The sequence below is a fragment of the Diabrotica undecimpunctata genome, chromosome 7 (assembly GCF_040954645.1).
Source record: "Diabrotica undecimpunctata isolate CICGRU chromosome 7, icDiaUnde3, whole genome shotgun sequence".
Taxonomy (NCBI): Eukaryota; Metazoa; Arthropoda; class Insecta; order Coleoptera; family Chrysomelidae; genus Diabrotica; species Diabrotica undecimpunctata.
Genome location: NC_092809.1, coordinates 57,652,720 through 57,678,222, shown reverse-complemented (window position 1 = coordinate 57,678,222; position 25,503 = coordinate 57,652,720). Strand labels below are relative to the sequence as shown.

Genomic DNA, 25,503 nt, shown 5'->3' with positions numbered 1-25,503 from the left:
TTGTCATTGATTGCGTTATTGCTTCTTTTTATTTCTATTGATTCATATATCTCACTCTTCTTTTGTTTTGCTCGTTTTTTTTTTAATTTTGATGTTAAAGCAGTTGACTGGTATAATTTATATTGGGCAAACAAGTCAACTGCTTTAATCCAGAACTCGTTCTCACAAATCTGAAAAGAACAACATCACTGCACTCACAAAGCATGAAAATAAGAAGAGTCATAAAGTTGACTTCGAAAAACATCAAAATTTTAAAAACCGAACAAAATATATGGATAGAACTCTTCCTCATGTATTCTGTATGTATATCTGTATCTCCGCAAAGCTTATTACTCCCATTGGTATGCTGCAGCTAAACAGAGTCATTTATCGTAGATTTAACATTTTCAAAACACTAATTCTGGGTTGGGTATGGTACTATATGAGATATGTGAGTTTTAGTTAAGCAATTATCAACTGTTCCATGTATAAAATTTATTTGAAGTTTACAATAATTTTGTTTGTGTATTACCAAAATTAAATTTAGCACTAAATTTGTTAATACAAATTACTTTTTATGTAGTTTAATTAGATGATAATGTAAAGTCGAGACTTGATATAAATATCCAGCTAATATTGGATAACACTAATATACCTATATAAAGGTTTAATCTCACTATAGTGTTGCTAAGTTGACAAACATTAACTGGTAAGAATGTTTCTTCCAGTATTACATACATATATCAATCATTTATAATATAAATCAAATTTTAAATAAAACAACAACAGCTTGATATATAATCGTCCTCCAATGACAAAGCAATCTTTGAGAATACTTCAGTCAATAAATAATAAATTATTCAAAATATCAATAAGTACTTATTTTTAGTCAACCTTCACGGTGAGGGTCTGCGTTTCGGCATGTACTGTCTTCTTATACTTCTGCGTTTTTGAATCCCACATCATACAAGAAGACTCCAGGTGTTTGTTAAGATAAGACTTCAACGCGAACGTTTTGTTACACTTATTACAACTGAAGTTCTTGTCGTTTGAGTGCGTCTGCATGTGCGCCCTCAAATTAGATCTGTCGGCGAACGCTTTACCGCAATGCGCGCACCCGTACGGTTTTTCCCCGGTATGCGACCGAAGATGACCTTGAAGTAACCAAGGCCTGGAGAATTGCTTACCGCAGATTCCGCAGCTATGGGCCAATTTGTGGGTGAGTAAATGCATAGCCAGAGCGGGCATACTCACGTAGGCCTTACCGCATGTTACACATTTTTTTGCCGATTGGGAGTCGAGGCTGCGATGGGTTTGTTTGTGCCGGGAAAGATTACTGGACGTCGCATATTGTTTACCACACTCCCCACAAATGTATCTGCTTTTTTGAATGTCTTCAGTCGACTCGACGTCTATTTCTTGGTCTTCGTCATCTTCTACCACTTTGTAGAATTTCTGAAACAAGATTTATAAATGAATTATTAAAGCACATGAAAATGGTCTAATAAAATAGCCTAATAAAATAAAAAAAAATTTAGTGCTGGAGAACTAATTACGAATTTTAAATGTTTTTGATTTTAATTTAATTGTTTTTATTATTGGCTTTGGATTACTTGATCTATTCAGCCACGATAGATAATAAATACTGTTTGCTACAATATTAAATACAAGTATATTATATACACATGCGAACATGCAGTATGATGCATATGTATGGAATAAATTCATTATTTCAGAAACAGACGACTTTTAAAAAAAATCTTAAATCACTTCAATTTTAATTTTTGATTGTCCATATATGTGTTGGACATTACGTCATCAGTGTCGGTGTGATGACGTAATCGACGATTTAAATACAAACCGAGGTCACGCGACAGCTCATTTGAAAGGTCTCCTTATAGCCTTTGCAACAATATAATCATTTGAATATTTCTTTCTACAGAGTTAACCAACACTGTTGGTTTATTAATACAATTAACTTACAATAAATGTTTACTTAAATACAATTAAATTACAACAAATGTTTAAATTGACAACCTTCAGTAATAATACATTGTGAAAGATGGGCAATAAATTCTTTCCTAACGTTTTCGATGACTTCAGGTGTTATTTGTGCAATTTCCGGTCTGATACGCTCCTTTAATGCTTCTATATTATTCGGTCGATTTTGATACACTCTGCTCTTTAAATATTTCCTTACAAAAAAAGTCTAACGGAGTCAAATCTGGAGACCTTGGTGGCAATTCGATGGGCCCCCTTCTACCTATTCACCTACCTGGGAAAACGTTATTAAGGTAATTTCGTACCTCAACACCGTAGTGTCCGGAAGCCCATTATGTTGGTACCACAAATCATTTCTATTTGGAAATAGCTTATTTAGCTGAGGCAACAGATAATCCTGAAGAAATTCTAGATACCGAGAAGCAGTTAAGTTTTACTCAAAAAAATATGGCCTTACAATTTGATTGTTTATATTGCCGGCCTCAACATTCACCTTCTGGGGATATTGTATACCTATACTCTTCCATGCAATGTGAATTTTCACTTGCCCAGTAATGATATGTATGGCGATTTACATGACCGTTCATCATAAAAGACGCTTCATCAGAAAAAAGTACCTTTTGTATGAAACTCTGATCTCTATTACATTTTTCCATAACGGTTTCACAGAATTCAATTTTTCTATCAAAGTCATCTTCTAATAGCTCGTGGACCAGATATACTGTGTACGGATGACACTTCTCCTTTTTTAGCACACTTACAATAGTCGATTAGTGGATATTATTATCTAGTGCGACCTGCCTAGAACGGGTATGGGGATTTTCTTGAAACGCCAGTACAACGTCCAGTTTTGTGGCTTCGGATATTGATTTTCTACCACTTATGGGAAGATCTTTAACATGGTCTGTTTCTCTAATTTTTTTTTCAATTTTACTTACTGTTGATTGAGTAATTGGTTCGGGATTGGGGTGTTTAGCATTAAATAAATTACGAACTTCTGCTTGAGTCCTCACTCTATCTCCACCAATCTTATAACCAATCATAATTAAAATCTCGATTCCTTTTGTTTTTGTTAGTTTAATTTTTGTAAATGATGTTATTATTGTCGGCAAAAAACTCAAAGAGTAAAAATTTTACGTCTATTATTTGACCGATTCACAGATCATTGACAACTAAAAACGAGTCAATGACAATATTAATTTAAATATTTTTGAAAAATAACTTGGAATATTTACTACAATAAATAATTTCAGATTATAATGTAGCATTGTTTATTATTAATGTATTTTTTTTCCAAAAATTTTTTTCAATAAATATCCAGTGAATGGATATTTATTGTAATTCCATGTTACAACAAAGTTCATAATTTTGGTGAACCCTGTAGCAATAAATATTCAAGTGATTATATAGTTGCAAAGAAGATAAGGAGACCTTTCAAATGGGGTACACGTAAACTCAACACCAATTACCATAAATACCCTCGTACATAGTACAAACTCATCACCGCCATAAAACTATGGATTTTCAAATAGACCCCGAGAGATTGGTAAACTCATCACTGGCCTACCTGCACCCCGTAGCAGGTATGAACCATAAACCCCTTGCAAACCGCTAAGATTTGGTAATTTGACAGAATAAATCTAAAATAGATGTATTAAATGCAAATGTAACTTATTGGTTTTTGTTTGGGAATTCTGCAAAATCCTATTGATAGCTACCTAAAACTATAAGCCTAGAATAATTTCCAGAAAACTGGACTTTATTACATAAAATTAAGTCTTCTTTAGTTTTAAAATTTTAATAAGTTCTTCGCATATTTTTAAGTTCCATCTGAAAAATTACTTGATTGAATTCAAAAAAATTTTCCATTTATGGTTAAGTCAAAAAAATATTTGGATCTTCAGCTGGTATTGCAAAACTTATTATAAGAGTACAATTGCAATTGTACACAGAAATTAGGTATTTATACTAAATGATTTTTCAATCCTGGTACTTTGAATTTTTATTAAAAATATCTAGCAAGAGAAATGTAGAGTATTTCTTAAACTTAAAAGAACAATATTGACATACGTATGTGTTTGGATTTAAACTTCTAAATATGCAGCGTGTTTCACTATACCACCGTTCGCGAAACATGGAAATTTTATCAAGTAAAAAAATAGCAAAGTTCTCTAGAATTAACTGGTCGATCACAAAAAATTATTTTCGGCTATACGAGATGTTGCATGTGGCATGTTGCATGATTTAGGCAGATTTTAATAGAAAACTATCTTCAATATTACACCGACTCACACTTATTATTATTACCGTACTTTTCTAAAATGGATAATGCATAAGTATACATGTTTTACATACATACTTTGGTTTGTATCCAACAGTTTTCAGAGTCTTTCACAATTGAAATTTGAAATTATTGATATGCACAATTTTTAGTCCGCCTTGGCTCAAAACGTAATGAACAGTTCACTATCCATGTTAAAGGAACAAGAGAACAAGGGCAATTATCAGTATGTGTTTATATTTCTATAATTATTTTAGTTACGAAAAATATTCTGCACTGCAAACACAATCACGTAAGCGACCTTCGAAAACTAAGCCGTCAAGTCATCAGCAACTCCTGCAAGATAAAAGCTCAAGAGAGGCGATCAAAAATCATTCACCAAAAGATTGCAACTTCTTACAAAGAACACATGACAACAACAGACATTTCTTGTATTCGGAGGAATATGAGCAACGATCGTTTTCCTTTTATGTCACCTTTACCTGAGACAATGGCAAAGCGCATCAAGCAATCCAACAGATGAATCTAAAGACGGACCGTGATAAATGTTTTGTTTTGAATAACGATTCGCAACAAAATAATATTATTTTTGGCATTCTTGAGAATATACGATACTTGGCGAAAGCAGAGGCATATTACTTGGATGGTACATTTCAATACGCTCCAAAATTTTTCTTGCAATTATTTACCATCCATAGCTTACCAAACCAAAAACTTGGTTTGGTAATCACTTACAAGAGGGAAGATTCCAACGGCAAGTGGCTGCACCACTTATTTGGCTGACCATTTTTGGACCCAGAACAAGTCGGCGATTGTTTTGTCAACGATTTTATGCGGATATCCCTAACCTGCCTTCATTTATGAAAATGGTCGATCATATGGTAGAGAACTACGTAAGTAATGAATCTCTTTTCCCTCTAACTGTTTTGGGCATCCCAGTCTAGCCATATACACTTCACCATAAATCCATGCGAATCCTTTCATTCCCATTTTCCAACCATTTTTACTATTCTCATCCCAATGTCCTCATTTTTGTATCTAGGCTTCTACAGTACTAAACAATGGTGTACATAAAACTGCAGAGTTTACATGTACCCGTCCTGTTTTCACAGCATAATTTTTCTTTAAGTAGGCTTTCGAAAACCTATGCAACTGAATTTTCTGATCTCAAAACCGCTTAAATTAGCAGATACGTTGAATAGGCCACACAAAAATCGATGTTAATAAATCTTTTAAAGCAATTTGCTTAAAATAATTTCTGAATTTAATAAATTACCACATAAATAAGAAGTGTAACAGGTAACTGGCAATCTTCCGCATTAGAAACCAGCGCCTTAAGGCAAAAATACTGGTGATGAGTTTACCTATCTGCGGTGATAAGTTTACCTATCTCCAAAGGATGCTGGTGATCAGTTTACTATATCTCGTAGGGTCTAATAATTTTATGGTGGGCTATAAAGTGATGAGTTCGTACACGTCCTTCAAACGAGCTGTCGCGTGACCTCGATTTGTATTTAAAAAAATCGTCGATTACGTCATTACGCCGACGCTGATGAGATTTTAAGATTAAGATTTTTTTTCTTCGTCTGTTTCTGAAATAATGAATTTATTCCATACATTTGCATCATACTGTATATACACGTATGCACGCACATTCATACATAGATATTAATAAATAAAAAATAAAAAAGATTGCAAAAAGAAGTGGAAACATCAAATTGACATAATATAGAATATTCTGATATAACATAAATATTCTGATATTTTTGGTTTCTGGCATTGGTTACCGCCACACAGTCAGTCATAACAATTCTATTATGGAATCATATATCAATATTTTAATTTTAAATTAAAAAAAAACTCTTTTTGATTTTAAATAATCTGTTTTTTCGTTACAGCTTGGCTTGAGTTTTTTTAGAATCTATTGTTTAGTCTTAATAAACAGTAAAAATGATAAAAGATTTTTACAGGTGAAAACCAACATTTTTCAGGTAAAATTAATATCAAGTTTCACTACCTAAGCTGTAAACTTAAGATGTACCTATATTCTTACAAGTTTCAGTTTACCATTAGTTTTCATAAATCAATCTATGGACCCAAGACCATGGAATTTAAAAGTAGATGAGGTTGCTTAAATCAGATTAACAGATGTTGTAGAGAGAGCTTGTAGATTGAAATGAAGATGAGCTGGCCACGTCGCAAGTATGAAAGATAAAAGGTGGACACACAAGTTAAACGAACGGAGACCAGGGACAGATAAATAAAATAAATGAAGACTGCATTCACGGTGGTAAGATGATCTGCGAAAGATGACGAAAAATTGGATCCATACTGCACAAGACAGTGCACACTAAATACAAACAGGGAAGGTTTATATCCTGCAGTGGACTTAAAACGGGCTGATAATAATGTATAAAGTATTTTTGAATGTATTCTTTAAAAATATATAGAGTTTATATGTGGCTTTATAGGTCCAAAGTTAATAATTTTAAAAATATTTACACTTTTATTGAGACAAATAGTAATATTTAAAGGACTGTGGATTAGGTTTCCCAGGTAATAATAAATCTAGCCATACAATATAAAGTGTGGTCACTATTTTCAAATTTTTTTCAAATTTTTTATTTGCAACATCTTATATTAAACTCGGACAAGATATTGAAAACGGTGACGCATACAGGGATTGCAAATTGGCAAATCTAGCGGGAGACAGTAGCGTACTGTAGTGCACAGTGAGCGTGTGTGATTTTCGATACGATATTATAGTGTATATTTCGTTATTTAGAGGTGAGTACATTAAAGAGTTAGCTGTGAAATTTAGATTTATTGATTTACCATAGGTACTTGTAAAATTTAATACAAAACTATTAAGACTTAGATGTCTAAAAAAATCAAAAATTAATTATTATATTGTAATAAAGCAAAACATAATACTTGATTTTTAATCGAAAAGTCAGTAATTAGTTATTGTATTTTTAAATTATGAAAATTTCGAAAAAATATGTAGAACGAGGTCGGCAAATAATTTTAAAAAGGGTCCGGATACTGCTAAAATCTTTTATCGCCATATTTAAGTTAGGGTAAGAAATATTGTTCATTATGTCCTTTCAATTTTTGTTCAAGTTTACTGGGTAATAAAGCAACATTCAATAATAAAAATACTTTAATTGACATTTCATTAACATTGTTTAATGCAGAAGTTAAAACATGTAATAAATAATAAAATTCGGCAATATTAACCCATTAGGTACTAGTGTGCCATATATGATACACTAAAGAACGATCTTTTCATCGTGACTTACAGCGCTTAACGAGTGACCTTCAAAACCCTAGTAGATGTTTTTAGGGCTGTTAGTATGTAGTTTAGTTGCAGCCGAAAGAAAAATACATTTGACAATTATTTGTTGTTGTGATTATAAGCTGAGAGTTCGTCTTTGTTTTGACTACGTACGAAATGTGTTCTAATAAAAGGTAAGTTATTTTTTTTACCAGTACGTATTAAAAATTTTATATCTGTGTACAAATTTAGTTCATGTGATATGTTGATAACATTTATGTATGTAAAAAAGGAGCATTAGATATACCCAATGTTCATAAATTATGTGTTTTTGTCCATGTAACTTATATGGCACGCTAGTCTTTTACGGTACGCAATTGTTAAATCTACAAAAATGTTTTTATTTTTTGTTACAGATTAACAGTCCAAGAGATTGCAGATCTCTTTGACTCAGAACAATTTTGGGAGGATTTTGACAACGAAACAGTTGATCGGGTTTATATAGAACCCCCGGAAAACCGAGAAGAATCAGACGAAGATGAATCTGGTGGTGGGCTAGACAATTTATCAGGCAAACAACTTCAAGCGTCTGCAGAAATAGTATTCAATAGTGGAGAACGAATTGGTACTGACGATTATGGAAATACTGAAGATATTGCACATAAAGACTCTAATGAAGGTAATACCATACTCCATACTAAATCTGGTAAAAATAAAAAAAATAAAAAAATAGTAAACTGGTTGAAAAATCGTGACTTACCCGAGATTACAAACCAAAAGATATTTCCAATTTCAAATTTCTCGAAGTATGAAAATATGTCACCAGTAGACCTGTTCGAGCTTTGCATTACTGATGATATCATACAGTTACTTTGTGTTGAGGCTACTCGATACGCTCAATTTAAAAATTGTTCAGACCCAAAAATTACAGCAGAAGAAATGAAATGCTTTTTAGCAATTCTTATAGTTTCTGGTTATGATAAAAAGCCATCAAAAAAAAGTTACTGGGATTCTGGAGATGATATGCGAAACACAGCCGTTTATAATTCCATGCGCCGTGACAGATTTATTCAGATCATGAGATTCGTGGATTGTGCCGATAACACTCTTCTTGAACCCAACGACAAACTGACTAAACTCAGACCTCTTATAAATAAGATAAAAACTAACTTTCTGAGACATTACATTCCGGATCAAGAAATCGCCTATGATGAAAGCATGATCGAATACTTTGGAAAACACGGATGTAAGCAGTATATTCGAGGGAAACCCATCCGGTTTGGATATAAAGTCTGGTGTCTCAATTCCAAAAGCGGTTAACTTATCAATTTTGAGGTTTATCAGGGAAATATGCCAAATTCTAATCAAGAGCATCAAGAAAAATTTGGTAAAGCAACAGCTCCGTTATTGCAGCTTATTGAAGAGATGCCCGAGGAAACTAGATCATTGCCATACCATTTTTATTTTGATAACTTATTCACATCCATCGATATTCTTTATTATTTAAAAGAGAATGGTTATGAAGCAACAGGGACAGTTAGAGAAAATAGACTAACAAAGAATTGTCCACTCCGTACAGTAAAAGTGTTAAAAAAGACACCTAGAGGTACTTATGACTATGCTGTAACCACAGATCAACAAGTAATGGTGACACGCTGGATGGATAATTCTGTAGTTACTGTAGCAACTGTTCATGGAGTTTCTCCAGTATCGAATGCAAGCCGATACTCATCGACGGAAAAAAAGAAAATAGGGATTCCTAGACCTAATTGTATTGGAAAATACAATGCTTTTATGGGGGGTACCGATCAAATGGATGCGAATACAAATGTTTATAGAGTTGGAATTAGAGGCAAGAAATGGTGGTGGCCCATCTTTACTTGGCTACTAGACACATCTATCCAAAATTCGTGGATAATATATAGAAAACATCACCCAGGTGCACCCCAACTGAATTTTCGAAGAGAAATAGCACAAGTGTATTTAAAAAGGTTTCAAAATCTACCTAAAGCTGCTGGACGACCAGCTATATATTCACCTGAAAGCAGGATTGCTGTCGATATTAGGTACGATCACAGTGATCACTATGTTGAATATGTTCCGAATGATAAAAGAAGACGTTGTGCTGGCAGTCACGCACAATCGAGCGCTGTGAGAACACAATGCGGCAAATGCAATGTAGGGCTGTGTATTCAGTGCTTTAGTGACTTTCACAAACAAAATTGAAGCTTTGTAAGCGATTTTCATATTTTCATAATTTTTGTAAACTTAACAATAAAAATACATCTTTCCAAATATTTGTTTACTTTAGTAGTATAGGGGACTACTGTGTCATATATGGCACATGCTGTAATATTGTTATTATACCAGACGGGTATTTAAAATATTAGTTATATACAATATTTGGACACCCCTATTATAGAAAATATGAAAAATTACAGCAAATTCCAAAATTATAAAATTCAGTACTTAATGGGTTAATGAGAGTATATTTTCGTCTTTATAGAAATAAAAATGGATGCAGCTACTGGCGCAAGTACCACAAAATCTCATCGGCACAAACCACTCTCAAAAGCTGAGAAACAAATCGTGTGGAAAGTGTATGATGGAGTTAAGAAAACACATCCTACAATGGAAGCTGTAGATCGCTGTTCAATTTTAACAGGGGTATCAGCCTCGACAGTGGAGCGGATTGTAAGTGAAGTAAAAATCACAGAAACTTTAAGTGCGCCAAAAACTCGCCAGCGTGGACGAAAACCTCTCGATTTAAACGAAACGCAAATGAATTTCATCCGGAGGACTGTGCATACATTCTTTTTAGAAAATAAGCCTCCAACGATCAAAAAAGTTAAGGCCAAGTTACTGGAAAACGATATGATTCCTCCAATGAGCCGTGAAACCCTAAGAACAGTTTTACATAAGTTGAATTTTTGGTATATGAAACGGTCTCGGCAATCAATTCTAATAGATAAAGAGGAAATAGTATCATGGCAACAAAGATATCTGCGCACTATTAGGGATTATCGTATTTCTAAAAGAAAAATTTATTATCTTAATGAAACTTGGATTAACACCGGGTATACAGTTTCCAAAATTTGGCATGATACGACTGTAACAACTCCTCGACAAGCATTTATAGAAGGCTTATCAACAGTGTTACGAGCACCATCAGGCAAAGGTCAGCGTCTTATTGTAGCTCATATCGGTAGCGATACAGGTTTTCTGCAAAACAATGCTCTCGTTTTTTTATCAAAGAAAACTGGCGACTATCATGAGGCCATGGACGCTGCATGATTTGAAAAATGGTTTGAAAACGTTCTTCAGCATATCTAACCCAATTCAGTGGTAGTATTAGACAATGGATCGTACCATAGCCGACTTGTTGAACGAATTCCTACTATGAGTGACAGAAAAGCAGTTTTACAAAATTGGTTAAGGGAAAAATCCATTCCATAGAGCGAATGTATGGTTAAAATGGAGCTAATGACTATTATTAGACATCGTGGTATATATCGTCAACATGTAATAGATATATGATTGAGAATACCCTGTATATGATTGAGAAGACCCATTGAATTTGGTCTCAGTACATTGGTTGAGTCTTAAACTTTATAAATATATAAATTACTTAATGATTGGCCTAGTTCCAGGTTAAATTTCTGAACTATCGAAAGGAAACAAATAAGTAAAGCAATAAAAATAACACGACTTCAAAAATCGACAGTAATAGCTTGGCAAGCGATAACACTATTGATTCTAGAAGCTTCCAAATTACTACTACTTTAAAATGGCGGACGAGTACGCTGACTAGAATTCCAAGAAGTGAAATTAGTTTAATAAAACCCCACAAGTGCCTCTTTCGATACCGAAAATGTAAAGTAAAATGTTTTCTCGTTACAAAACGAAATAACAATCGGGGAATGAATCTTCGGTTGGTTTACCGCCAAGAGATATTTTCAGAAATTACAAATAAATTGTACAATAAAGTGCTATTCGGTACAAAGACAAATTTATTGGTTGGGGTTTTAGCCTTTATACTTTAAACAAGAAAAGTAAATAAAAAGATAAGAAAAGATAAATTCAAAAAGCAGCATGGCATATTCAGGAAATAATTACAAATGAAAAGTAGCACTAACACAATTAAACATAATAGTAAACATAACTGGGACAGGACGGCTAGGATACCTTTCTAGTACGAGTATTATCATTATTTATTTATATTAACAGTAGAACCATTTTATAATTACAAAAGGAAACATATATAATGCTCTAAATGAGTATATTAATAATATGGTAGTTAGAAAGAGAGCATGACCAAAACTCCAAAATTTAATGCACCTATCATTATAATTCTGAAAGTATAAATCCAATTCTCGTTTTTCAAATGAATGTTTTTAATAAGAACTATTTTTAACTTATTACGAACACCATCACAACAACATATAAAGAAGTGGAGTAAAATAAGATAAAAGCGATGAAATAACAGTACGGGAAAGTTGAAGATGCAATAAGAACTCTAAAAAATCGAAAAGCATGGGGACTACAAGGTGTACCAAGCGAAGCATACGATAGTGTATCACATTGAATGTTGAGATAACACAGCTCGGTATGATATAGAGTATTTGCTTTAGTTGTAAATTGAACGAAAATAAATACTTTCGCGTTTAAAACGAAAATTTGCGTTATGTAGGGTTAACCGATCTGCAAAGGGTAAATATTATTGGTCTTGTGGAGCAAGGAATATCTCAGATGGTGTTTCAGAGACTATCAAAAATCTAAGTATTGTCACTATAAGGAGGTGTGGGTCTTGGCAAGAATTAACCCATATGTGCTCTGTAGGTACTCTGCAGAGGGCTTCGATCAGCTCGATCGAAGTTTCCTCTGTAATTTGGTTCCAATTTGGTAAGTTGGGTAATATCTAACAATAAAACATAGTTTGGTAGTAGAAAGGTCCAAGTAAAAGAGTCTAAGGACGAGTGGGAGGCATAGCCCCGTGAAGGGAACTCCCAGGGTTTAGGAGACCCTCTGTGGTAGCCAGAGCAGCAAGCATACATTTTTCTTTCGTATCGGTATGTACATTTCCAAGTCAATTGGCCAATCGTAAATTATGTAGAAGTTAAAAGGCGGGGCGATGTGACGTGCTAATTGGTTCAAAGACTAAGGCATGCGATGACAGTATCAGGAATTAGGATCGCTTACGAATAGACCAAGATAAAGTCGCTAAAAAGTAATAACGACTTGCCACAATCATTTTATTGTCCAAGTAGCTAGAAGAAAGTTAACAATTTCTCACCCACAGCTCCTTAGACCACTTTTGGAAGCTAGAGGTGTAAGCGTTTGAGTTAAAGAAAAAGACTTCGTGCCGAAAAGAAAGCATGCAAGTACTATAAAGCGGTAGACATTTACAGGTTCCCAAGTTATCCAGGCAGCACAAGATTGATCACCTAAAATGATGTCTTTAACACCAAAACTGGAACATTGGAAATTAGTAAAATGTACTATTTTCAGGCGAATCCAGGATTTGCGTAAAATTAGATGACCGACAAATTCGTGTACTTAGAGGGAAAGGAACACACACAAGAACATAAACTGCCACAACTATTTACAGATATAAAGGAGGAAGTGTCATATTTTAGGGAGGCATTATGATTGATGAAAAAACTCATTTAATTTCCATCTAACCAACTTTAACAATTCGTAGGTATATTAAATTTACTGTTTTTTTAATGCATTGACGATTAAATTGTTTTAAAGTAAATATGATTTGACTTCATATGTTGGTTTTTTAAATTCGCTTAAAATAATAAGATATATCAGATTATTCCATATAAGTTTCATTGTATATATTTTTAAATGAGGCGTTCTCAGTGTGGAGAAGGAATTGTGCTGCACTGTGCCGAAGACCAAGCCTTTCAAGCGGAAGACGAGACTGATATAGACTCTTATATACTTACTTAGAAAACTGAAAGAAAAGTACACCATGTGAAACCTCATGGTGGACAGTATCATAAAAAGCAGAGATTTTAAACGCGTATTGTAATGGACGCATTGTTTTGAATTTAGTAGGTTACAAAGACGTAGTTTTTTGTACCGCATTTAACAGGTTAGTACTATGCGAAAAATTTTATGTAGCTTAAAATAAGTGTACTTATCTTAAGCTACCAATAAAATATTTTTTTACACACAACCTTCTATAATAGTCAACTGCATATTATTTTCCCATCGTCAATAACGGACAAAGGTGATTAAAATTACACAGCCTGTACCGTGAACATACAGTCTCACGTTGCAGCTCAGAATCTTTAAAATATCTTTAGAAATCTTTAAAAATCTCTAAAAAATTACAGAACGATGACTAAGTATAATAGAGTCACGTTTAGGCTCAACTTTGGCGTTACGAATATGCTAATAAAGGTTAGAAAACGATTGTATTCGATAAAATATAGTCTAATTATTACGATATATTATAAAACTATTATACTATATTATATAATAATAATAATACTATATTATTACGATATATAATAAAATATATAGTCTAATTATTACGATATATTATAAAACTTACCGTTTTTATTGTTGAGATATTCTCTGGTACGACACTATCAAGATGGTTTTCAATGATCAAGTCATCATCATCATTTTCGGTATTTTTCTTGTTCCTATTGGTTCGTTTATTTTTTCTCTTTCTCCTATCGGGGATGCTTAAATGAGAGGAGACTACTGTTTGCTGTGTTTGGTGCTCGTAGTTTTCAGGTTCTGGTGATAAGGGTAGTATAATAATATCATCGCTGGAATCGGGTACAACTGTCACGTCTTGGTGTAGACTTTCCACTGTACATAGCTGCAAATTCTCTACATCGGATGAACATTCCGATGTTGGAGGTGTAGGAACTGCTGCCGGAACTTGCACCAAATACACTATCGGCGAAGCTGTTATGCAGGGTAGTACAACTTGTTGAGGTACTATCACAGAATGTGTTGTTTGGGTAACTGAAGCATGTTGAATCACAGATACTTGCCTTCTCTCTGTCACTTCTACTTTTACTTGTCGCATTGCTAATTCCGGCGACAATGGTCGATAGCAATGTGTCGGACTAGGAGGAGCGTCTTCAGAAGGTACTGTATGGTGTATCATAACCACGCTCGGCGCTGGTAGTGGTGGTAAACTTTGTGATAGAGAGAGTAGGTCATGTGCTGCTTCCGTTTCCTCTGCACTACGTTTGGTAAAACTAGGCGTCGTAGCTTCATCGGGTTGGGATTTTGTTTCTTCTTCTAGAGTAGTACCGTTAGGAACAAACTCCTGCGATTCTTCTGCAAAAAAAAAATTATATTAGTTTTGTACTGTAACAGCTAAAAAGTTGAAAAATTTCAACGGTATCAAAGATATAAATATAAACGACTTTTAGAATTGGTTCTTCTGATTTGGTTGCTTTGAAGAAGAAACGAATTAAATAACGAAATTCTAGAACAGAGAGAGCAAACAATACAAGAACAACCAAATACGATTGAGAGGTTCAAACGGGAAATGGGCAAAGAGTGATAAAAATTAAAAACATCAAAGAAAACAGTTTTAGTTTGACGAAGAATGTAAACAAGCAACAGACTAAAGAAATTAATTATACGTGCAGTATACTTAAAAAGAACACAAGAAAGGCAGAAAAAAGTTGAAGAAGATTTCAATCAGGGTGATACTAGAAGACCATATAAATTACTGAAACAATTCAGAAAGGGATATAAACTTCACACCAATCTTTTTAGAAATAGTGAAAGAAAAGTTATCAGTGATGATGCAGCAATAAAAGCAGCCTCGGAAACCTCTTTTGAGAGTTTGCTGACAAAACCACCCACAAGACAGGAAATAATGGATGCTATTAAAGCAAAGGAAAATAATAATATTGCAGGTATTGACAAGATACCAACTGACATATTTAAAATTTGAGGACACACGGATAATAGATTTCGTAAAGGAATATGTAAAGGATATATATATATATATATATATATATATATATATATATATATATATATATATATGCGCTCACAAAACATGAAAATGAGAAGAAGCATGAATTTGACTTCGAAAACATCAACATTTTAAAAACCGAACAAAACAAAAAGAAGAGGGAGATACACGAATCAATAGAAATAAAAAGAAATTCCAACGCAATAAATGACAAAAAAGATACACAATACCTAAATAAAATATATTTCAATCTGATTTAAATAATAAATATAACACCATAAAAAGCTCTTAAAGTCATAACATATCTCGACTTTACCTTTTTCAAATACATCAATGATACGCCCATATAAAAATAATTATACACTAATGACAGTAAACCATGAGATATCAGATATCAACTTTTATTTGTCACCTCATTAATGTCAGTGTCCCGTTTTACGTTTTTTTAAGTTATATATATATATATATATATATATATATATATATATATATATATATATATATATATATATATATATATATATATATATATATATATATATATATATATATATATTACAATAACTGTTTGTTCTTAATCTGGTAAATTTTAGAATCTTGCCAAAGGCAAGGGTTTCCTGCCGAAACGTTGATTTCTATGGAAAATAAAATCTAGTTCCACATCTAATATAATTTATTGATTCTAAACCCAAGAAAAACTAATTTTATATTATATATATATATATATATATATATATATATATATATATATATATATATATATATATATATATTGCTATGTTTCTATTTGAAATCAAAAATAAAATAAATTGCATCTTCCTACAGGCTTTAAAGCCTACATACAAGAAGGAAGAAGAAGAAACTTTTGTTTAATGATTTTAGTAATTTTCAAAAATTTGTTAAATATAAAATAGAATTTATTTATCAGTTACATTTTCATTATTATTTTGTATTTATGTTTAATTACCTGATTTTGATTGATTGTTCTTGAATATGTAATTAGACGGTTGACGGTGAGCGGAAATAACATACTTACAAACAAGTCTACCCAATTACCAGCATACGCAGATGATATAAACATAATGAGCAGAACAGTGAATGCAGCGGAAGAAACCTACGTTGAGTTGAAACAGTGCAGAAGCAGTAGGGCTAGCAATAAATACAAATAAAACAAAACTACTCATACAAACCAGATCAAATAGACCGGTCCAACAACACTTTATTGACGATATAGAACATGTAAATAGATTAACATACCTAGGAATGGATCTGGTCGCAAGCAATAAAGAAGAACCGGAAATAAATAGAAGGCTTATGCTGGCAAATAAAGCCTATTTCGCGAAGGGCCACATATTCAAATCGCGAGACGTAAACCGGAAAACAAAACTCCGGGTCTATACAACAATAATCAGGCCCATAGTAAGTTATGGTTGTGAAACATGGGTGGTGACACAGAAATCTACCAATGCATTAGATGTGTTTCAAAGAAAAATATTATTCTATACGTAGGATCCTGGGCCCAATAAGTGAAAACAACAACTGGAGAATTAGGTATAATAGAGAAATATATGAGGAATATAGCGAACCAACTCTAGCACAACACACTAAACTGCAGAGATTACGGTGGGCAGGGCACGTGGTCCGCATGCATGAGAATAGAATTCCCAGAAATATATTAAATGCAAGAACGCAGGGAAAAAGACCTGTTGGAAGACCTAAAAAGAGATGGGAAGACGAAGTCGATGAGGATGCCAGGAACTGCCTGGGAACGCGTTTATGGAAAAGAACAGCGGTAAATCGAGATTATTGGAGAAGCCTGTTGAAGGAGGCCAAGGCCAGATTTGGGCTCTAGTGCCATTGGATGGATGGACCTGATTTTGATTACTATTATATTTTATCAAAATGGTTTTAAAAAATAAAATAGTAATATTTGTTGTAATTCTGAGAGTGCAAGCATAGCTTTCTTATCGTCTACGCACGAAGCTGTGGTTTTTACTTTAATTTATTTTATTTTCTTTTGTTCGATTCGATTTTACTTAATTTTATTTTATTTTATTATACTTTATACAGATATTTATACAAATATTTTAAAATCAAAATTACCCAAGTCGATCCGATATTTCTTAAGTTGTTATAAAAAGTTTTAAAAAAATTAAATGATGTCTTATGAAATTGACATACGTACAAAAACCAGCATGTACCTTCTTGCATACAAGCCAAATAAATATAAACTAACACAAAGCTTTAAATTATTTTGCAAAATAAATCTCACCTTTAAATTACAGCAACCAAGATTTTTGTCAATTTTGCGAAAAAAAAATATTGGTATTATTACTTATCTATGTAACTAAAATTGTTAGTATTTTTAATTAAATGTACCGTTTCAAGAACAATACATGATTGATTCATAGGTTGAAATATTATTTTATTATTTCAGCTTTCTTTCCTAGGTGACGGTAGAATTTTAAATCTAGACTAACATGCAACTTTAAATTATTTGGTATTAAATCGCACCTCAAAAATATTAATAATATTATTTAGATCATGTCAAAATGTAATGAATATTTTTTTGGAGGGTGTAGGGTTGTGTTATAGAGGTAGTACCTTTTATTAAAACGACCACATCGAGCGTCACAGACGGGAGATGGTTCTTGATAACTGGTCCTCATAAGACACCTAACTCTCACTTGTGGATCCATATGCCACACCCCGGGCAACTGCACTGGTCTGCAGGCTAAACTAAGTAAGGGGAACCAGATACGATAAAAATTTCACCGAGTGATTGGCGGTATAAGCACTATAAGCAGTCCTCCACTTACTGACCAACAGCTTCGGGCGGATGAGTTAGTAAGACTCTAGGGCACTCTTTTGCCCTGGAGTTGAGAAATCGGCTCCGAAGGCGGATAAACCAGTAATGTGTCAAGGGCATAAGGATCAAGCAGGCAAACGGAAAACCACTTGATTACATATTTCAGAGCACGTTATGAAATGACAAACGAAAGTAACAGAGTGCTATGCGATCCGGCAAGCAACCGGCGCCACGTCGAGTCTGGGTCGACGGGTGTGAAATGGACGACCAGGCAGATGGATGTGGACAACCAGGCTACATCTGCGAAATTGGTGACAGAAAACCCAAAAATAAAACTACGTACAATAGACCGTATAGCCACATGGAACGTTAGAGGTTTGTTAGAACCAGGAAAACTGCATATCTTAGAACGAGAGCTTATGAGAGAAAAAGTAGACATATGTGGAGTTTCAGAAACCCACTGGGAAGGTCAGGGTCACTCGGAATCTAATTACTATAAAATATTCATGTCGAGAGCCACTAAAAACCGGTCAAAAAGGCGTAGCAATACTGGTACAGAAGAACCTGGCAAATGTGTATAAAGAATACCTTCCAATAAATGACCGCCTAATTAAAATTACTCTCGATGGACAGCCAACAAAGATCCATGTACTACAAGTGTATATGCCAACACGCGATGGAACAGATGAAGAAGTGAAAGAGATGTACCAGTTATTAAATCGTTACATCGCTAATATACTTAAAAAAGAACCAGTCATAATATTGGGTGACTGGAACGCAAAAATAGGCAAAACAACAACAGAAGATCTGGTGAAAGGAACAGTTGGTGGGTTTGTAATAGGTGAACAAAAATAAGAGAGGAGAAAGGTTATTACAATTTGTTATTGACACTGAACTTAGTATCATGAACACCATGTTTAAGTATCATCCGCGAAGACTATCAACTTGGACTTCACCGGGGGGAAGATATAAAAATCAAATAGATTATTGTCAGCAAACGATGGAAAAGTTCAGTAGTTAACGTAAAGACAAAACCAGCGGCTGATTGCGGAACAGACCATAAACTGTTCTTCTGTTCATGGCGCTGTCTCCTTTCAAAGGTTGGCGATCCAAATGGCAATTGTAGTTTTCATAAACTGTTACAATCCGAGTTCTGTATCAAATTTCGTAAAAAAACCGAAACAAATAAAACAATTAAATATATAATTAAAGAGCCTGGAAAATACAAAGAAACACTAAGACATATTAACACACAAAACATTACTGGCGATCCCAATCAGACATGGGAACATACAAAGACGTGGATTATCGGCGCAATAAATATTACAAACCCCAAAGAAACCTCAAGGAAAGAAAAACACTGCATGACTGATGAGGCACTGAACCTAGTGGAAGAACGAAGAAAAATTAGAAACAATGCTTCAAATTCAACAGAAACTGAAAACAAGATAGCAAATGTAAACAAACGCAAAATATCATCAGGTAGAAGAGACAAAAATAATCATATTAAAGAAATATGCAAACAACTACAAGAACACGTAAACCGTCAAGAATCTAGAGAACTGTTTGCCAAAGTAAAATACTTAACTAAAGAGTTCAAACCACAAACGCAGATAATTAAAGATAACTTGGGAACGATCACCACCAATCCAGAGGGCATAGCAGCGACATGGAAACAATATTGTGAAATGTTGTTTCATAGTGACCATGAAGACGTGAATCCAGAAGAAAAAATGACGAAAAGAAACCACATATTTTAAAATCGGAAATAGAAACCGCAATAAAAAAATTTCTCTCAAGGAAAATCTCAAAGGAAAAGACGGAATCACGGTGGAAGCACTTAAAGAAATGGGAGATATAGAAATTAAAGTAATGTTGAAACTGTGTAATGAAATCTGAAACACAGGACAATGGCCAGATGATTGGTGTATGCCCACTTTTATTAACATTTATAAGAATTGCTCACCAACTGACTGTAATAACGAAAGCACTATAGCCCTGACCTCCCACGCAAGTAAAGTTCTGTTAACTATAATTAACGAGAGATTAAAATCAATACTTCTACCACATATCCCACAAAAACAATGTGGATTTGTTCCTGAAAGAGGCACACGAGAACAAATTCTCAATCTCAGACAAATTATAGAGGAATCTAGAGAATTTAATCTAGAAACATATTTGCGCTTCGTCGACTACTCGAAAGCGTTCCATAATGTAAAATAGCACAAAATGTGGGGAATACTGAGAGAAATGGGTACCCTCGAACATCTAATATACCTACTGAAACAACTGTATATCAACAACACAGCAAACGTAAGAGTCAACAACATATATTCCGATAATTTTAAATTAAAAGCCGGTGTTCGTCAAGGATGTATTATCTCTCCCACGTTTTTCAATATATACAGCGAACACATCATGCGCATTGTATTCGACGGATGGCAAGGAGGAATATCAGTCGGAGGCCGAAAAATCAGCAATCCCCGCTATGCTGACGACACTTTAGTACTAGCATCATTAACAAATGACCTTGAATACATCATGAACAGACTAGATACTATTAGTCGTGAATATGGACTTAAAATTAATGTATAGAAGACCAACTTAATGATAATCGAATCGAATTATAGATAACCAGCCAGAAATACGAAACGTAGCTTTGAAGTGGTAAGCCGTTTCAATTACTTAGGTTCTGTTATCACAAACAATGGTGGATGTGCAATGGAAGAGATCGTCGACGCCTTACAATGGTCAGATCAGCAGCGGTCATACTTACTAAAATCTGGAAAGATAAGGACATAACCAAGAACACGAAACTGCGCCTAGTACGGACGCTTATCTTTCCTATCGCTACCTATCGCGTCAGAAACTTGGACCATTAAAAATAATGGCCTTTGAAATGTGGGTATATCGTAGAATGATACGCATACCCTGGACAGCATATCGCACAAATGTCTCAATATTGACAGAACTCGACATCAATACTAGGCTTACCAGACGAATGGAAGGCATGGAGAGGTTGGTGGTTAAAGGCAAGGTAGATCGTAGAAGAACTCGAGGAAGATCGCCACTCCGATGGTCAGACCAAATAAAGTGCGCTACCGGTTACTCTCTGTCTGAGACAGAACACCGCGCCCAGGAGAGAAAAGAATGGATAGCAAAAAATCGTCAAATACCATAACGTCACCACATCCTTACGAAGGATGAAGGATAGAGGAGGAGGAATATTTTTTGTATTATTAACCCAGATATTACTACCGTCCTTTTAAAAGGCAGTGTAAATTATGCGTAATTTAGGTTAGTATAGCTACCAACTGATAGATGGCTCTAGATGGAGTGTTTTCAAGAGCCAGCATCCGACAAGTTTTAACGATTTTAGTGCGCGCACATGCTGTAATTGTGAGGTTATCTGTGTAAATTGCCAGGTTTTGGACTACAAAATGGATGCTTATAATTGGAGGTAAGTCTAAAATTAAAAAACTGTTATTTCACGGCATTGGCATGTGGATTATTGTATAATAGGGACTTATGTACGTATATTCTTGGCTCGAATAGTTGTCACGTTGTTTCAAAGGCTCGCCGGTTGGGATTTCATTTTGTTCTTTTAAAAGGACGGTAGTAATTAGTACTACCAACGTGCGTATTGTTTCAGGAGGCCTCTCAAATTGCATGAGCTATTAGAAGAGCTTGATTCTGATGAAGTCCCAGTCCCTCCAGATGGTTTGATCATATTTCCCCCAGAAAATGCCAATGATGATGTCACCGATTGCGACTCCGGCGATGAAGAACTAACTACAATAAATAATTTACCGGGTAGTCAGTTGAGAAACGATGTAGAACTTGTTTTTGACAACGCGACTGAATTACCACAAGATTCTGTGAATTCCAGCCTACCAGAAGAAGATTCGGATGATGACAATATACCATTGGCTTTATTTCTTTCCAAGGAAAAGCTGCCCCATCAATTAGTGAAGAGAATATCTGCACACTGGATTCAAGGAGACTTGTATCAACACCCTGATTGTACTTATTGGAAAACTCAATTTGGACCGAAAATGACTCAGTCGCCAATGGAAATTTTCAATTTGTTTTTTGATGATGAAGTCATCAATTTGGTTACCGAATACACTAACATCTACGCAGGACAAAGAAATCTTTTGAACGACATTACTCAAAATGAGATTCGATGTTTTATAGGCGTTCTTGTATTGAGTGGTTATGTGGTTGTGCCGAAAAGCTACATGTACTGGGAAAATCGTGACGATTCGCACAACGCAATGGTGGTAGCTGCTATATCTAGGGATAGATTTTCCCACATAATGAAAGTTTTGCATGTTTGCAATAACTTGTCATTAGATAAATTTGATAGATTTGCCAAGATGCGACCCCTGTTCGACGTAATAATGGTTCCGTATTTTGGTCGCCATCCCACAAAACAATTCATCAGGGGAAAACCAATCCGTGGTGGGTACAAAATGTGGGTAGGAGCCCTTCGTCTGGGATACATAGTTTGGTTTTCTCCTTACCAAGGTAATTCCACTACAATACCTAAACAATATAAAGTCCTTGGATTGGGTGCATCAGTAGTTCTATCCTATGCAGACAGATTGAATGAAGTATGGCCTCAAAGGCGATTCCATCTTATTTTTGATAATTATTTTACTTCTATTCATTTACTGCATGAGCTAAAACAAAGAGGCATATTTGGTACAGGCACTGTAAGTAAAAATCGCACCATGAAATACCCTTTACCCTGTTCATCTATTATGAAAAAAACTGAACGTGGTAAATACGAGTATCGTCTTGATAAAAATACAGGAATAGTGGTTGGCCGCTGGCATGATAATAATATCGTTTCTACTGCTTCCAATTTTGTACCAGTAATACCTTGCTTCTCTGTAAAGAGATTTTCACAAGCAGAGAAAAAACATATTCAAGTTCCTCAACCAAATATTGTTAGAATATACAATAACTTCATGGGTGGCGTTGATCGCAGTGACCAGAACATCAGTTTATATCGAGTGTCCATAAGAGGAAAGAAATGGTATTTTCCCCTTTTTGCTCATTGCGTTGATATGGCTATTCAAAATGCGTGGCAGATTCACAAAACTTAAGACGGTAAACTGGATCAACTTGAATTTAGAAGATCTATTGCAACTAATATTTTGGAAACTTTTAAAAAAGAAACAAAACGCGGACCTTCTAAGCGGAATTCGAATTCGGTAGCCAATTCAAGATATGACGGTATTAATCACTTGGTTCTTTATCAAGAAAAGCAATCGCGATGTGGATATTGTCACAAAAAAGTCCAGTTTTTGTGTGAAAAGTGCAAAATACCTTTACATCCAAAATTTTGTTTTAAATCCTTTCATTCTTTGTAAATTGATACTAATAAAATATATATGATATCTGGTACCGTATACTACTACCGTCCTTTTAAAAGAACATGTCAAAACTTGACAGGTATCGTCATAAAAAAATATATGATTGTGTTTTTTGGTTCCATATGCTATAATTTCCATGAAAATTCGAAATTAATTCAAAATGTTAACAATAAAAGTTTCAGTAATATCTGGGTTAATTAAACGTATAGTTTTAAGAACAAAATATGATTGACTCGTAAATTGAAATGTCAGTAGTTCAGATTTCTTTGCTCAGATGACGTTAGGATTTTATATCTAAACATAAAGTTTTAAATTATTTTGTATTAAATCGTACCTTAAAAATATTATTAATATTAATTATTAATTAAATTAATATGTAATTATTATAGTATTATTAATTAATCGTATCGTTTCAAGAACAAAATATGAATGAAATGTCAGATGTTGGTAGTTCAAATTTGATTTCATATTTTAGATTTATTTCAATTAAGCACTCTGAAAGGATTCAATACTTATTAGTTAGTTTTTATCTTAAATAATCCAAACCAAACCTCAATCACGTAGCAAGTAAAAAATACTAATATTAATGCCGTAGTATTATTGCCGTTGAAAATGTTATTATTTAATAACGTCGCCAAATTTCAGTGCTTTCCTCTAACAGTCGAAAAGACCAAAAGAAAATATTTGTCCGTTTTTCGTAAGCAAATATTTTTAATTCTATTAGCGAAGACTTTACCAAAAATGTTATTTTAGATTTAATAAGCGCCAAGCCAATTCCGAACTTGCCGTTTAAGACTACTTAATTGTTTGAAACAATCTTTTTCTCTAATAACTTCAATCTAACTTCATCCGAAAATACGAGATTAAAGAATTCTACAGCTATTATGTTTTCCTGCCACACTCCAACTTTAAAATTACTTTATACTTTCGAATTCGTGATTAGGGATTCGGCTCAAAAAAATAAATTTGCATCTATCTGCAGCGGCGGGTATTTGGATTTTTAGTTATAGAAAATAATGCAAACAGGAATAATATAGACGGACATTGTCTCAGACAGGCACGTAAAAGGTATCCACCCGAAGAAAAATAGATACATTCTGTATCTATTCCTATATGCATAGGTGTAGTCTGAGACAAAAATGTTGGGAATATCGCACGTATAGCATCCCACCCATATTTTTATTTTACAGTCAATACAAGACAGTCAACAAAAATAAATCACTTCTAATTCCCATCACACCCTTAATAAGGACCTTCGAACATAAAAAGATCATCGAGTTAAAATTAATGGTAAATCACTGCGAGAAAATTTTCGTAAAGGCATTGTTGTCCATGGACTGTACGAAGCTTTCCTAAACAGAAACAGATGAGGAACAACCATTCGAGCTAACGAGACCTGATATGTAACTATACTCTTCTGATTGACTTAGACAGACTAATACTCAAGGATGAAATCCATCTTCTGTACAATAGGGAAGTTCCCCTAAATATCATAAAAATTATTGAACACATCTACCAAAACAACAAATGGAAGTCAGAATAGGTAGACAACGTACAGAGCCTGTAGAAATAGGCAGCGGAATAAGACATTCTTGTTTTGTATTTAGTGTCCACTCGTTTAAACCCTGTTTATTACATTTTATTCTGATCTTGACACACCTTATTCGGTCTCTCAGACCTGGTCTCTATTTCCTGTAATTCTTCTGAGAGTTCTTATATGCTGCTGTTTTCAGCACTCTCTATTTTGTTATATCTATTTACTCTCTGTACTTGATCTCTTACTTCTTTTTAACGTGTCGATAGCTG

The 25,503-nt window shown here is 34.0% G+C and overlaps 1 protein-coding gene across 1 annotated transcript; it reads right to left on the bottom strand.

Moving 5' to 3' along the window:
* Positions 1–534: 534 nt before the first annotated feature.
* Positions 535–18,433, bottom strand: LOC140446393 (uncharacterized). Its single transcript, XM_072538941.1, has 3 exons — positions 18,328–18,433; positions 14,107–14,852; positions 535–1,434 (listed from the first exon to the last, which is right to left on the bottom strand). The coding sequence occupies exons 1-3, from the start codon at positions 18,431–18,433 to the stop codon at positions 865–867; spliced, it is 1,422 nt and encodes a 473-aa protein (XP_072395042.1). The 3' UTR covers positions 535–864.
* Between the last annotated feature and the right edge of the window lie 7,070 nt (positions 18,434–25,503).

Excerpts from the sequence above, each read along its gene's own strand:
- LOC140446393 (XM_072538941.1), bottom strand. The coding sequence starts at position 18,433 with ATGCCCTTGACACATTACTGGTTTATCCGCCTTCGGAGCCGATTTCTC. Across the intron at positions 14,853-18,327 it reads TCATCCGCCCGAAGCTGTTG|AAGAATCGCAGGAGTTTGTT; the intron begins GTCAGTAAGTGG and ends TTTTTTTTGCAG. Across the intron at positions 1,435-14,106 it reads ATATCTCAACAATAAAAACG|AAATTCTACAAAGTGGTAGA; the intron begins GTAAGTTTTATA and ends ATCTTGTTTCAG.